General features: G+C 44.3%; 6 protein-coding genes across 6 annotated transcripts; 1 reads left to right on the forward strand and 5 right to left on the reverse strand.

The window, feature by feature from the left end:
* Nucleotides 1-63: 63 nt before the first annotated feature.
* Nucleotides 64-2,989, reverse strand: BYT42DRAFT_605961 (sulfate transporter family-domain-containing protein). The gene is made up of 4 exons (XM_051571136.1): nt 2,674-2,989; nt 2,352-2,598; nt 1,692-2,261; nt 64-1,630 (listed from the first exon to the last, which is right to left on the reverse strand). Exons 1-4 carry the CDS (start codon nt 2,911-2,913, stop codon nt 264-266), a joined length of 2,424 nt encoding a protein of 807 aa, XP_051422499.1. The 5' UTR covers nt 2,914-2,989; the 3' UTR covers nt 64-263.
* A 1,750-nt stretch (nt 2,990-4,739) lies between these two features.
* Nucleotides 4,740-6,544, reverse strand: BYT42DRAFT_645989 (nucleoside phosphatase GDA1/CD39). Its single transcript, XM_051572670.1, has 3 exons — nt 6,271-6,544; nt 5,726-6,184; nt 4,740-5,664 (listed from the first exon to the last, which is right to left on the reverse strand). Exons 1-3 carry the CDS (start codon nt 6,413-6,415, stop codon nt 4,808-4,810), a joined length of 1,461 nt encoding a protein of 486 aa, XP_051422500.1. The 5' UTR covers nt 6,416-6,544; the 3' UTR covers nt 4,740-4,807.
* A 390-nt stretch (nt 6,545-6,934) lies between these two features.
* Nucleotides 6,935-8,629, reverse strand: BYT42DRAFT_574383 (glycosyltransferase like family 2-domain-containing protein). The gene has a single exon (XM_051568842.1). The coding sequence runs from the start codon at nt 8,210-8,212 to the stop codon at nt 7,121-7,123; it is 1,092 nt and encodes a 363-aa protein (XP_051422501.1). The 5' UTR covers nt 8,213-8,629; the 3' UTR covers nt 6,935-7,120.
* Nucleotides 8,628-10,166, reverse strand: BYT42DRAFT_574385 (HAD-like domain-containing protein). The gene has a single exon (XM_051568843.1). The coding sequence runs from the start codon at nt 9,894-9,896 to the stop codon at nt 9,081-9,083; it is 816 nt and encodes a 271-aa protein (XP_051422502.1). The 5' UTR covers nt 9,897-10,166; the 3' UTR covers nt 8,628-9,080.
* BYT42DRAFT_574388 (S-adenosyl-L-methionine-dependent methyltransferase) lies at nt 10,113-11,564 on the forward strand. The gene is made up of 5 exons (XM_051568844.1): nt 10,113-10,256; nt 10,370-10,380; nt 10,444-10,599; nt 10,672-11,432; nt 11,501-11,564. Exons 1-5 carry the CDS (start codon nt 10,202-10,204, stop codon nt 11,505-11,507), a joined length of 990 nt encoding a protein of 329 aa, XP_051422503.1. The 5' UTR covers nt 10,113-10,201; the 3' UTR covers nt 11,508-11,564.
* A 246-nt stretch (nt 11,565-11,810) lies between these two features.
* On the reverse strand, nt 11,811-13,426 carry BYT42DRAFT_615132 (YL1 nuclear protein-domain-containing protein; the record flags this gene model as incomplete). Its single annotated transcript, XM_051571925.1, has 4 exons — nt 11,811-12,932; nt 13,010-13,131; nt 13,199-13,284; nt 13,380-13,426. The coding sequence occupies 4 exons, from the start codon at nt 13,424-13,426 to the stop codon at nt 11,811-11,813; spliced, it is 1,377 nt and encodes a 458-aa protein (XP_051422504.1).
* Nucleotides 13,427-13,691: the final 265 nt, after the last annotated feature.

The raw sequence follows: 13,691 nt of genomic DNA on the forward strand, positions 1-13,691 counted from the left end.
GGTTAGTGTAGATCATCTGGAGAGCATGTGATTTACAAGTCAGTTTTGTTTTACACAATTGTGCCCAGTCAAATGTATTGTTTTTGGTTTTTAGCTAATCAGAAACCGTGCACATGATTTAACGTGCATAACTTCCAAAGATTTTAATATACAGTAAATAAATACAGTAAATACATTGAAAAAGTGCTGGTATACAAATAAAAAAGACTTTCGAAGATGGGATAAATATTTTACACAAAAAGATTAGAACAAGTTGGCGGGTTCTAAGTGGAAGAGGGTTTCTGGCGAGCATAGGCGCAGGTGGCTGCACGGACGGCTTCTTCGAGATCCCAATGGAAGAAAGGATAGCGATCAATGGGTATGCCGCGATCACAGCGTGGGTAGTATTGGATAAATCCGTTGGCATCGATATTCATGACATACGATTGGCGGTAATGGCGTTTCTTTTCCCTTTCAAAGGAATCAATGGAAGGGTTGTATTCCACCTTTTCGGAGATATCGACTTCGCCCTGACCGCTAGCCAAAGATGGCGTAGCCGAGCCCAAAGACTGGGTAAACGTCGAATTGGTATCGCCGTGAGTGGATACGCTGTGGCAGGGCGCTGTTTCGGCAATTTTTGGTCCATCTTGATGGGCAGGTACGACCGGCAACAGTTCGCCCGTCAAAGGGCCGCGACCGCCTTGGGTACCAAAACCGCCGGTGATTAGGGCATTTCGAATCGCGGGACTGGCCAGACTGGCAAAATGCCATTCCACTTCACGGTCAGCGTATCGATTAATGGCCAACTGAAGATCCAATAAATTCTGGACTCCGGTAGAATCCAAGTGATTGACAGCGGAACAATCCAAAACGATGGCGCACAACGGAGGAAGAGTTTCGGTGGCCTGGTTGGCGGTTTCAGGATCGGGCGTTTTCGCGAGTGGGCGGCGATCGTTCCATGCACGATCACCTTTGCGCATGGGTGGAGGTTGGCCACTAGCGTAATGGTCTTGGATGTAATGCATGATCTTGTCGGAAATAAAGCTGGCGTTGGGATACGTCAAGGATTCATCGAGACGGAAGATAAGCACGCCAGGAGGTGGCGGCTCCACCATATGTTGCAATGTCGGATGGTTCTCCTTGACGTAGATGTAGTAAGGTTCTTCCTGCGGCAAGGTAGCCTCGCTGGAAGCCTGGTCTTGTTGTTTCGACGACGGGGCTTTGATTCCGGTGACGGACCCGGCCGGTGTATCTCGTGGAGGAGGTTGGATGAGAATGCGGCCCAACACAGCGTAACGTGGACGAGCAATTCGGAAGAGCATAAAAACGATGGACAAACCGACCGAAACGTAGATACCGTACTCGACATTGGTGAAAAAAGTGATGAGGACCGCCGCGACAAATGTAAACAGTTCAAAAGGATTGATATACCAAAGCTGACGCAAAAACTTCGGTCCAGAGACGAGATCCGCCACGGCGTGAATGATCACTGCGGCAAGGATGGCATCGGGAATGTAGTAAAATGCTGGTGTCAAAACATATAAGCACAGCAAGACGACCAAGCCTGCAAAGACACCGGTCAGCGGGGTACGTGCACCACTACGTGCTGTAATGGCTGTTCTTGAAAACGAGCCAGTGTTGGGATAGGCACCTGATCAACATGCGTGAGCGATTGCATGACTTTTTCGTAATAAATGTTGTTATGAGCTTACCGAAAAAGCTGCCGACAATGTTGGCTACACCGATAGCAAAGATTTCTTGGTCGGCTTGGATTTTGTAATTGTTGATGCGGCCAAAGGACTTGGCAATGGCGACGTGTTCGAGAATTAGAATGATGATAACGGAAGGTAGAGTGCCGGCAACTTTGCTCAGCAAGGTGGTGTCGACCGTGGGGACGCCCATGGCGGTGAAACCAGAAGGCACGGATTTCAAAATACTGATGGGACTGGTATCTCGCCCAAGTTGGATCAAATAGGCGATCAATGTACCAAAGATCACGAGGATTCCGTTACGCATGATATTGCAAAAGAATAATACTTTTTCATACTTGGGGTACTTTTTCGTCAAGTATTGTGTTCCCCAACGAACAGAGTACAGCCACAGTAAACCAACAAGACCAAAAGCGACATCCAGATGTGTATCGGGCAAATACTTGAAAAAATGACCAAATACAAGATACGCCGAATCTTGGGTATTCACGCTCTTGATGCCAAACAATTTTGGCCACTGTCCAATCGTAATTGTAATAGCACTGCCAGACATGAATCCAGCAATGGCAGGACCTGTTCAAAAAAAAAAAAAAAAAAAAAAGATCAGTACATCTGTATACCGTCAAGGTGGTCGTCTTTTTTTTTTTTTCTTATGGGACGTACCAGGAATAAAATCGACGAGAATACCAAGACGAACCAGACCGAGAAATGCGGTAATGATGCCTCCAAACAAGGCTAAAAGAATGGCGACTTGTGGTCCGGTGTAATCGCTGCTTTCAGTGGTGATGGAAGTGATGGTTTGTCCAACAAGTAGTGACATGACTGCGGTGGGGCCAATACTGATGTCCTTGGAAGTACCAAAGAAACAATAGATGCAAAGACCCACAAATGAAGAATATAATCCAAATTCCTATAAAAGGAAATATAAGTAAGGTAGGACGATCTTTCGACATCTGTTTTTTTTTTTTTTTTCTGTCCAACTTACAGGAGGCAGATTCGCGATTTTAGCGTATCCCATTCCCTGGGGTACGACGACGATACCAACGGTAATACCGGCAATGACATCGGAAATCAGCCAGGTAAGGTTGTAACGATGAATCCAATAGATGATGGGAAATAAATTGGTAATGTAATCCTTGGTATAAGTTGGAAGTTTGCGTCCGAAATGTTGAAATTCTTTCGCATATGAAACAGGTTCATAGTCGAGCACAATAGGGCCAGCCATGATTCTGTTTCAGGTATATATTGACTTTTTTTGGAGAAAAAAAGGAAACAAACAAAAAAGAAGGTATGGAATAAAAAAAAGAAGCTTTGTATGGTAAAAATCAGCTTAAATAGTTGTCAAAACGCAATATAACGTCAAAGCACGCAATCCCAAAGATGAATTAGCCAATCTGGGTTTGTTCGGTCGAATTGGCATCTTTGGATACGCAAGTTCAAATCCCGTCATCCTGTGACAGCTCGGTTGAAATTTAACCGCGCGACCTGAATAATCGTCCTCAACAGTGGCGGGCGGGCCCATCGATCATTCTTACCTTTGCATTTTACTTTTTGGTAACACATCCTTTGTTTAGCCCAGTTTATCTCAGATACACCATGGCTTTTTGGCTTTAGCATTGTTTAACTTTCGCGGCGGTTCGGCGTAAACACTTAAACCACCTTGTTCAAAAAACTATGATAATAATGACCGTGAGAAGATTGTTCCCGATGGTTACAACGTTACCAAAGAGCCTATTCCGTTATTATCATCATGTGCTGGTAAAAAAAAAGTTCTTTTTCTCGGTAATTTTTAACCTTGTTTCCGTCTATTGCCGATGAAAAAATTTAATTTTACTTGCAGAATGGGGGATCTGTGAATCAATGCCTGCTTTGCATATCGTATACCCCGCATGGGACCTGCATATCAATACAACTCAGTACTTGACATTTCAAATAGTTTAAGATCTTGTTGCATGTTATTCAGGTGACTTTTTTTCATTCTTGAATGCATTTTTCTTTATTGAAATCTAATTTTTGGAATAACCTTAAAAAACTTTAATCTTACAAAGGAGGATGATCATTGATAACGACGGAGAAAGTGATGAAGAGGATCGATTATTGAACAATCATTGGACGACCAATCACAACGTGATTCACGTGGGCGTCGCTTCCATTAAAATGAAACGGACCGTACTCCGCATTTACCGCCACAAACTTTAAAAAGTTCGGATATCTGATGCTTCAGTATCCGCAGCAGAATCGATCATGAACCACAGGATCGTTGGATGATATCATAACCAAAAAAAAAAAAAAAAAAAAAAAAAAAAATTAACACACCCAGGTTTTATTTGAGGTTGAATAACAAGCATCACATTTTTCATGCCACGCAAGAGCCACGAGGTGACAAAACAAAAACTCAAGCTTTTTTCTGTTGAGTCATTCTTGAATTCTAAAAATCAAAATATGATCCTTTGACGCCATTTTTTTTCTGCCTTACAACATCATATCATAACATGATGGATCTGACTCAGCTTATCAAACCAAGAACCTTTTTTTCTGAGAAAAAGTGGGTCATACGATCATGAAATTGTTCCTGGATTCCATAGAGACGTTGGCCAATAGTCTAATGGTGGACAACTTTTTCCTGCATCCATGATACGTTGCATGTCAAGTGTCGAGAGAGTGAGGTTGGTAGCAACCGCAAGTAGATGGGGAGAGGATTTAAATGTGCACGGTCGTGTGCATCAAATAAATGGAATGGATGCTTTTTCGAAAAATAAGACAGTCGATTGCATGAATCATCACAGACATGGATGCTTCGATTTCCAGCCGCTCTCCAGAGTTTCTTGCTCTGAAATCGCAATTCATCATTTAAAATGGCGGGTTACACAGCATGTGCTTCTTGGATGTTGCTGATCCGCATTTAAAACCCAGAAAGATTATGTTGTTCACCTGTTTACCTGACGTATACTCTCCATCGTCACTTTTTTGTTTTTCCCGTGAACTCTGCCATTCAAAAATGACGGGTACACGTAGTTCCCAAAAAAAAAAACCATGCAAGCGATGCCGAAATTTACGAAAATAAATACGAGATATATTTTTATGGAGGGAAGAGGAAGGATGGGGGGACATGGAGGAATTTAATCTATTTTGCACACTTTAACTTCATCAATCATGTGGATGGAAGCACCCAGGCACCAGCCAGTTTCAGCATCATTGATTTTCTTGGCTGTGCGCACCAGGCGCTCAACGGGCATCTCGTAACCGATCCGTAACAAGCTGTAAGCATACGTCAGATCGAGGCAGTAATCGGGGGTATCTGCCAAGGTAGCGATCGCGCCTGGAATATGTCGAAAGTGATCCGCCGGGCCATCGCACAAACGTTGAGCCACTGTGCCCAAGTCTTTGACCGAAAATTCCGCAGGCATTCCCAGTGGTTGCGTCAAGTCGTAGAAATACGAAAAGATATACAAGTCCTGATCCTTGAATGTATCGACAAGAGGCGGTTGATAAATCCCGTCAAACGCACAAGGTTTGAGCGTGCAAGGTTTCTCCTTGTTGAACACTCGCTCAATCACCGCACGACATTCGGTGTGTCCCGCTCCTGTGCCCACCAGCTCCACCGACACAGTGCGATTGCCGTCCATCCACTCGACCGATTCCGTATGATTGTTCGGCAAACACGGATGGTATACACGATCGGTCGGAAGACCCTCGTCTTTCCATCGAGTAATCATTGCCTTTTTAATATGTTTGCGTGCTTCGTTCAAACCATAGTTCAAATAAGAGTGCTGGTACAGTTCGTACTGACGGTGACCGTATTCCAAACGATACTTGTGATCGCCTTCTTCCATGGTCGCATCGGGTGATTCAAAAGTCGGTTCAAAAACAATCTGAGTTGACGCCCCTCCCAAATCAAAAATGGCCGCTGAATTGCCTCGCTGACTCGGTTTTAATCTCCCCAACAGATAATTGACGGTAATCCACGCATAAACACCTAGACTCACATCAGCACCAGTTCTCTTTTCATTGTTGTGCACCCGTTTTCTTATTGTTACCTTCGTCTTTTCCATCCATAATTTCGACGCCATTGGGACCGGCGATGGGAAAAGGATATTCGGTTTCCAAGCGATGACGGACAGCTTGAAGAATCTTATCACTCTTGCTTTTGCCTAACAACCGCAGACCGGCTGTCGCCTTGACGGCAATAGGGGTACAGTGTTGCAAGTGGATGGGAACACTTTCGACAGCAAGCTTCATGAGTGGATCGAGCGATCCGGCGGCGGCCTGAGGATCGTCTGCATACGAAGAAAGACCCGGTTCGAGCATTTTGAACACTTCATCTTCTAGTTCGGGCTCTTCCTTGCAGTAATTGAATCGATAGACATGGACACGAGAACCCGAAGACCCAGCGTCAATCATGATGGCATACTGTACCAGTGGCCGACCAGGAAACGGGGTCGCACAATGTTCAGACGCTGCTGTTGCTGTTTCTGTTTGTTCTTTTTCCACTGTCACTAAGAATAGCATGGTTTAGTTCCAAAAAAAAAAAAAGCCCTTCAGGCAAAAAATAGAATACACTCGTGACATGTTCATGACGTACCTTTATCGTTATTGTCTGTTAAGGAAGACTTGAGAGGCGTGTATCTGTCATTGGCCATGAGGATCCACAAGAGCAAAAGAATAGCCGCTCCTGCTAATGCACATTTTACGAGCAGGGATTTCCGGTTTTTGGTGGCATTCATCATTTTCGAATACCACGATCGTTGATGTTCTACTTTGATGGCGGTAGAGTTTTGCCGTTGATGAGTGAAACCCGTAGGGCTTGACGAACGATGACTTGTAGGCAGAATGATTGCAAACGAGTAAAGCGGAAGAAAAAAAAAAAAAAAAAAAGAGGAACCTGATATTGGAGATCAAAAAGGGGTCCAAAAATTCTGTCTGTCCTGAAATAGGGACTTTCATTGGCCTTGTATTGGTGTGACTCGAGTTGCCTTTTTTAGTCCAGTGCATGCCATCATTTCCGGGTTGCACAAAAATTCGCCCCATTCCCGACACGTTGTCCAAAGCTGCTTATCCATTTGATGAAAAGACGAACCCAAAAAGCAATGCAGTGAATCATTATAAAGTTTGGAATTTCCCCTTTGTATGATAGGCGACTCTGCGCACACACAATGTTTATTGACCAGATAACGCTTTAAACACCGTCAATAAAATAAAAAAAACTCAAAGGATAAGGTTCATTGCCATCAAAAGATACAGCGGTGGTTTTAATATGATAGAACAATAGCAAAAAAGATAATTTATTGAATGTAAGAAGGTTTGTATGCTGGGAAATAAAAACTCAGGGGTTCAGACAATAAGTTGGGAAGGGATGAGTTGTTGATGGTGAATTTGTTGTTTGTTACTTTGGAGACGTCGTTGATTGATTGAATGATCCAGGTACACACGTCTTATTTTTCATTGGAATGAAAAGAAGATGAATGCGGATGTTGTTGTTGATTGGCTTCTTCCATTTCGAGAACGAGGGCTTCCTTTTTGATGTCGGCAGCGAGTTGTTCACCGATGCCGGCGCGTGTGCCCCAGGCGGTGACGTGAAGTGTAAACAGAGCGTAGATCTTCATGATGGCAAAGTAGTAATTAAAAATTAGCCAGCAGGGAAGTACCCACAGATCCTTGGGTCGTTTTAAAAAATGAGGCACCAGCTTGATAAACCGAGTGAACAATAACCAGCAAATGTAAGAGACCGTGATGTTCCAAGCCGGCAAGGGGGGATTGGTAGGCCCGGCCCTTTGTTCCTGAAGCGAAGCAAACACACCGACGAGCACCGGTCCAGCCAGCAAGGTGAGAGGGTTAAAGATCTTGTCGACCATGGTGAAAGCGACAAATGGGTGTCGATACCAAATGAATCGTTCGGTAAACAACGAGCGGAAATCCGATCGCCAGGTATTTCGTGTCCAACGCAACACTTGCTTCAAAAATCGCCAATTGTTTTTAAACGTTGAATACAGTTCGGCTTCTTTGCAGACCTGTGCATACGTGTTCCAGCCGTGGGACACCATCCAACGAGTCAAAAACTTGTCATCACCGGAATTCAATGGGTATTTTCCCAGCCAAAGATCGTTGGTAAAACAGTACTGGAAGGCCGGATCTTTCAAAATAAGTGTACGATACGCGGCGGTGCGGCCAGACAGGCAGCAGATCCCACCATCGATGTGGGTCGACGCGGCAATTTCAATGTTGCGACTGGTGAGACGAAACCCGGCGAGAATCTCCCAGAGGGTTTGACGGCCATTGGGATCCACGGCGTGCACGGTTTGGCTTGTTCCGACTCCACCCATCTTTAGATCCTCAAAGCAAACGAGAATGTAGTCAAGCATGGTGGGTTTCCAGATAGCATCATCGTCAGCAAATACGACAATTTCCGTGGTCGTTGCATTCACTCCTTCGACCATCTGTAGTCGTTTATTTGCTTTGGGTACAGTCAAGACTCGAATTTTATCAGGATCGACCTCGTTCGCCAGTTCCTGTAATGGTCCACGCATGCCGGTTTCGGTGATAATGATGATTTCTTTCGGTCGACAGGCGAGCCAGCTCTTGGCAGCAATTTTGAATTCTTCTCCGGCGTCAATGGTAGGGACGATAATGGTGACATCCTCCTCTGGTAAATAGATTGGATTGGGTTTTGGTCGTCGAGGTCGGTAGGCCAGCCATGCAGCCACCTTGATAAAGTAAAGCAAGTACCGATAAAATCCAATGATACCAAAAGGTAAGAAAAAAGGCAAGAGGCCTAAATCGTCGGTCAAATAAAGCATATGAACAAAATTAAAATAGAAATGAACAGAAAGAAAAAAAAAATAATTGACAAGGAAAGTGAATAAAACGACGAGAACGATGTATTAAAGAATGTTAAGTACAGACAAGAAAAACAAAAAAAAAGAACTTGATGGGTCAAACAACAGAAATAGACTAGAGGGATCCTGCTTCTCCTGGATGCCCCGGATATATAAATAAACAGAGGATCCCATCGATGCGATCAGGAGACATCATGACTATTTTTTTTTCTCGAGATCGCTCATGGTTTCTGGAAGACAGGACTTATAATAAAGACATGGATCCAAATCATGCTTTTGCACAAGAAAAATGCATGAAACGCTCTTTAAAAAGCCATCCTCTGTTTTTGTTGTCAATGAGATATAAAAAACCAAAAAGTGTATGGTGCAAAGATTAGGTTTTTTTTTTTTTACCTTGCAAATGTATGTTATTTTACAAGGTGATGAAAACGTGCTTGTATGCATAAAGAAAGAAACAAATAGAGAGATAAAATAGAGATGGTTATGCATGCGATGGGTGGTGGTGCTGTAGGATAGGATAGCCGGCATCCCCAAAACAAAAGAGTCGTGACTCTCCTTATTAACGTTGTATTGCGCTTTCGTGGCTTTTCTTCTTTTCTTGTCTCTCCCACTGCTGCCCAAAGTCAATCACCATGGGCTCTCGTCGCATCGATTTAAAGAGATAGTGATTGCAAACAAAGCTGTCGGTGTGCGAGAATTTCAGATCAGGACTAATAAAAGGAGACTGGCGCATGAAACTACACACGTTGCTCTGGTATTTTAACTTGTCCAGATATTCCATGACGTGGAGCAACTCGTTGTCACCGTACTGAGAAAACGTTGGTAACAGATGATCGAATTCCCGTAAATGAATGCTGTTGTAAGGTTGGACGACGGCTTTGGAGGGTGTATCGTCCAAGAGGATGGTATTATAAGCATTGTATTCATCGTCAAAGTAATCCCAGACCCGTTCCAAATCTTTCACCGTTTTCGTCTTGCCATAGTATTCTGCTTGTGTTAATCCGAAATGGGTACGATTCCATATCATGACGATCTGGTCCTTGAATTCACCAAACAGACGACACATATTGGCGACGTTTTCCGGTCGAGCAGTACTCCAGACGGCGACGTCAAAGTTGGAAAAGATGTATTGCAGAAATTGAGCTTGATAAGGGCGGACATACATGGACGATTGTTTGGTTCGAGAGACCAATGTGCCATTGAGATCAAGGATCAACAGTTGCCTGGCTGGTTCATCGAGCTCTGTGGATGGCTGTTGAGCAATAGCCATATACTGTGGACTGGGACTCCTCAGCTTCACTGTGTTTGCAGTGACTTGACTGATGGTTGTTTTACTTGCGGTTTCCATAACAGTCTTGGCCAATTTGGGAAGCATTCCCACTTTTTTTTTTTTTCAAAGCAATTCCCCCCTCTCTCGAGTGTGATGGCCTTGCATTGGGCAAGCGGTCGAAAAAAATTATTGGATTGCAAAAAAGCAGTGAACCAACCATCGTTCGCCAAATTTTGGAATTCCGCGTTTCAGCACCAAGCAGGATCCAGCAATCAAGCCTTCTTTTTTCTGGGACTGTTCTTGTCTCGTTATCGGACTGACTTTTTTTTTTTTTATTTGTTTGCGTAAAAGGAAGTTCCTGCATTTTTTTTTTTTCTTTTATCCTTTCTCTTGCACCCCAATCACACACCATGGCCAATACGGAAGAAAACAAAGACTACTACTTTGACTCATATGCTCACTTTGGTAAGTACTTCATCACTCTGCTTGTTCGGGATCGGCTGACATGCCGAATAAAAAGAGAAACTCTTACGATCCGGGGATCTGGGTATCTGATTCCTTCTTTTTCTTTTTATTAGGCATTCACGAAGTAAGAACAAGACATAAAAAGCTCGAAAGGGAGCGTATATTTACATGTGGGGGTTTCTTATAGGAAATGTTGAAGGATGAAGTTCGTACCTTGTCGTACCGTTCGGCTATTTACAACAACAAGCATCTTTTCAAAGACAAGGTCGTCCTTGATGTGGGTTGCGGTACTGGTATTTTGTCCATGTTCTGTGCCAAGGCCGGTGCGAAACATGTCTATGGCGTAAGTCGACAACAAAGGAGACCTCAGTTCAGTGGACACAAAACGATTGACTCGTCAAATGGTTTTTTTTAGATTGACATGTCCAACATTATTCATCAAGCGCGTCAAATTGTGGCTGACAACAACTTGTCCGACAAGATCACCCTGATTCAAGGCAAAATGGAAGAAGTGCAGTTGCCTGTGGACAAGGTGGATATCATTGTGTCGGAATGGATGGGTTATTTCTTGTTGTACGAGTCCATGCTCGACACTGTCTTGGTTGCCCGCGACAAGTACCTCGTCCCTGGTGGTTTGATTTTCCCCGACAAGGCCACCATGTATCTTGCCGCCATTGAGGATGGTGAATACAAGGACGAAAAGGTCGAGTACTGGAACAATGTCTATGGTTTTGATTACTCTTCCATGAAAAAGGTCGTGCTCAAGGAACCTTTGGTCGATACCGTCGAAGTCAAGGCCGCTGTCAGCACCCCTTGCGTCATCAAGGAAATTGACATCACTACCGTGACAAAGGAAGATTTGGCCTTCACCACCAACTTCAAGCTAACCGCCGCTCGCAATGATTACGTTCACGGTTTTGTGTCATGGTTCGATATCGGATTCACTTGCTGCCACAAGCCCATTTACTTCTCGACCGGCCCTCACGCAAAGTACACCCACTGGAAGCAAACCGTCTTCTACACCCCCGACACCATTAACATCAACCAGGGTGAAAGCATCGAAGGTCGCTTGGTCTGTGTCCCCAACAAGGAAAACCCCAGAAATTTGGACATTATCATCGATTATACTTTTGAGGGTGAACATGGTAGTGCCGAAGAACATTGCGAATACAGAATGTAAGCTCAAATGCCCCGTGTATACCCATTCGTCACACATCACTCATTCCATCTTTCTGTCTATCTAGGTCATAAACCAAAAAAAAAAAAAAAACAATCGGCCGGAAGGAATACGCAATGCCTTTTTTTTTTATCATGCTTTTGCATAGAAAATCATCATATTTTTACATCATGATTCACCATGTTTTCATTCTTCTTTTTTTATCTTGTTTCTTTTTTCCTTAGTTTGAATAGTATTGCAGATCACTTGTGTGTGTATTTTATATTATGGTCATCTCTTCTTTTTTTCGTGTTTTTATCATTTTCATCTCTTTCTTTCTCGAATATATTTTTTATTTACAATCATGTGAAACGCGATGATGGGATATATTGTGATATTTACGATGAAGTGGTAGTGTGATCCATGGCGGAAACGGACGTGGAAGATGAAGGGGAGGGTGAGGAAAGGTGACGGGATCGTCGGGTCGTGGGTGATGATGAAGATGCTTGGCCTGTTTTCTTATTGGCCAGCCATTTGGGATACTGAGGTGTTTGGCCATCTTCGGATAACCAGTCTCCTTCGTCTTGACGTTTGCCTGTTAACATGCGTTGCCAGCCTTCAGGAACTCCAGTGGCTCCACGTGTACCTTGTTTCCCAACATAGATGCCCAACGACGGACACCACACCCATTCATTGGAAAGACACGATTGAATTGTTGCGTACGTCTCCTTGTCAGCAAAAGGCGTCAGTGTGGCTGGATCGCGGTACCGAGCCGCGGTGCCTGTGATGGGACACAAAACGGGATGAAGAGGCCTTGGGTCCCGATGGAGCCAGTCCTCTAACTCGGGTATAATGTCGACTCGATCCAGTTGACGATCGTTCAATCCACTCGTATTGATCTCGGGCTCGCCTTGTTCCATTTCCTCGGCCGATCGAGCTTCAAGGAACGAGACCAAATTCCGCCCCACCATCTCGCTTTCCCCAATATCGCATTTGGTCTGCCAGTCCACTGCATCAGGATCGGTAATCTCGGTCATCGCATTCCCGCCATCGTCTTTGGATGCGATGAGCATGATTTTGCGTCGTTTAGGTCGTTCTTCCGGTTTCCCATCCGTCAGTGAGTGAAATCGTACAAATCGACCGGTGATAGCTCGGGTATCCTTTTTCTTGGCTTTCGCTCGTCGTTCCTCTTCCATCTGTTGCCATTGTTTTAACGACGCCTTGTTTTGTTGTTCCGTAATAGCGGCCTCGGCCAACAATTCTTCCTGTGTCAAATGACGTGTGGTGGGCCGATCTCGCTTGGGTAACTGAGATCGCCGCATCTTACTTTCGCGTATCTGCTCTTCGACCTGAATGCGGTTCAATACGGTATTGGTACGCAGTGATTGTCGAGGTGCAAAATGACCTTCTGCCTCTCGCACCACCTTGACAGGTCTAGGTTTCATCTTGACAGCGGCCGCCGCCGCCTTTGGACGTGGCTTGTGAAGGAATTCCTGATGCCGTAACGCTGGTCTCCGTGTCTAAAAAAAAGTAGAGAACGCTTAATCCCAATTATTCAACCTCTTTTTTTTGGGAGGGGATATCGTGAACAATTTACCTGACGTTCCTCTCGCTGAATAACTTTATCTTGTTCTTTCCCTAGCTCTTCCTGTTCCTCTTCGCCTTCCGATGAATTGATGTCGAAATCGGAATCCAGGCGATCTTCAGGCTCATCCTCAGCTATATAAAACACGGTTCATGTCAATACGACCGGGTTGACCGCCAACTTGGCGCTGCCATGACTTACGTCTTGTAATGAATTCTTCGTCATCGCTTTCATTCTCTTCAAAAAGCACTTCCATGTCCATTTCCTGATCCAGCAGGGCCCGCATGCTTTTTTTTTAATCCAGTCAGTAACATTTACATTAACCCAACATTTGAAAGTGACATGGTCCACCCATGACGACCGATTGAGAGTCCCCACTTACCGATTTCCCGCATTGGCTCTTCGTTCTCTTTCAGTCACAAATGACATGTTCAACTGAGCGTGGCAAAAAAAAGGACCAAAGCGAAACAGAAAAGAACACAATTGCAATGAGGGATTTTGCTGTTGCCAAATCAGGGCACCGTGACCGCCCATCATCACGTGATCGATCAATGCTTTCGTGGATTCTTTACAACTCAATAGTTTGGCTGGATCGGTTAGTGTGGATAGACTGGAAATCATACAACATGTGAAGCTGTATACGGCTGGAGCTTAATATTTCAGATTTTAGGGTATTATTATGGTTTGAGTTGAA

This window comes from Radiomyces spectabilis (assembly GCF_025331425.1).
Source record: "Radiomyces spectabilis strain NRRL 2753 chromosome Unknown BYT42scaffold_8, whole genome shotgun sequence".
NCBI lineage: Eukaryota > Fungi > Mucoromycota > Mucoromycetes > Mucorales > Radiomycetaceae > Radiomyces > Radiomyces spectabilis.

Bases quoted from the DNA above. Each gene is read 5' to 3' on its own strand.
- BYT42DRAFT_605961 (XM_051571136.1), bottom strand. From the start codon at position 2,913: ATGGCTGGCCCTATTGTGCTCGACTATGAACCTGTTTCATATGCGAAA. The intron at 2,599-2,673 runs GTAAGTTGGACA...TTCCTTTTATAG, and splicing joins AAATCGCGAATCTGCCTCCT to GAATTTGGATTATATTCTTC. The intron at 2,262-2,351 runs GTACGTCCCATA...TTTTTTGAACAG, and splicing joins TCTCGTCGATTTTATTCCTG to GTCCTGCCATTGCTGGATTC.
- BYT42DRAFT_645989 (XM_051572670.1), bottom strand. From the start codon at position 6,415: ATGATGAATGCCACCAAAAACCGGAAATCCCTGCTCGTAAAATGTGCA. The intron at 6,185-6,270 runs GTACGTCATGAA...TGCTATTCTTAG, and splicing joins AACAGACAATAACGATAAAG to TGACAGTGGAAAAAGAACAA. The intron at 5,665-5,725 runs GTAACAATAAGA...ATGTGAGTCTAG, and splicing joins TATGGATGGAAAAGACGAAG to GTGTTTATGCGTGGATTACC.
- BYT42DRAFT_574383 (XM_051568842.1), bottom strand. From the start codon at position 8,212: ATGCGTGGACCATTACAGGAACTGGCGAACGAGGTCGATCCTGATAAA.
- BYT42DRAFT_574385 (XM_051568843.1), bottom strand. From the start codon at position 9,896: ATGCTTCCCAAATTGGCCAAGACTGTTATGGAAACCGCAAGTAAAACA.
- BYT42DRAFT_574388 (XM_051568844.1), top strand. From the start codon at position 10,202: ATGGCCAATACGGAAGAAAACAAAGACTACTACTTTGACTCATATGCT. The intron at 10,600-10,671 runs GTAAGTCGACAA...GGTTTTTTTTAG, and splicing joins GTGCGAAACATGTCTATGGC to ATTGACATGTCCAACATTAT.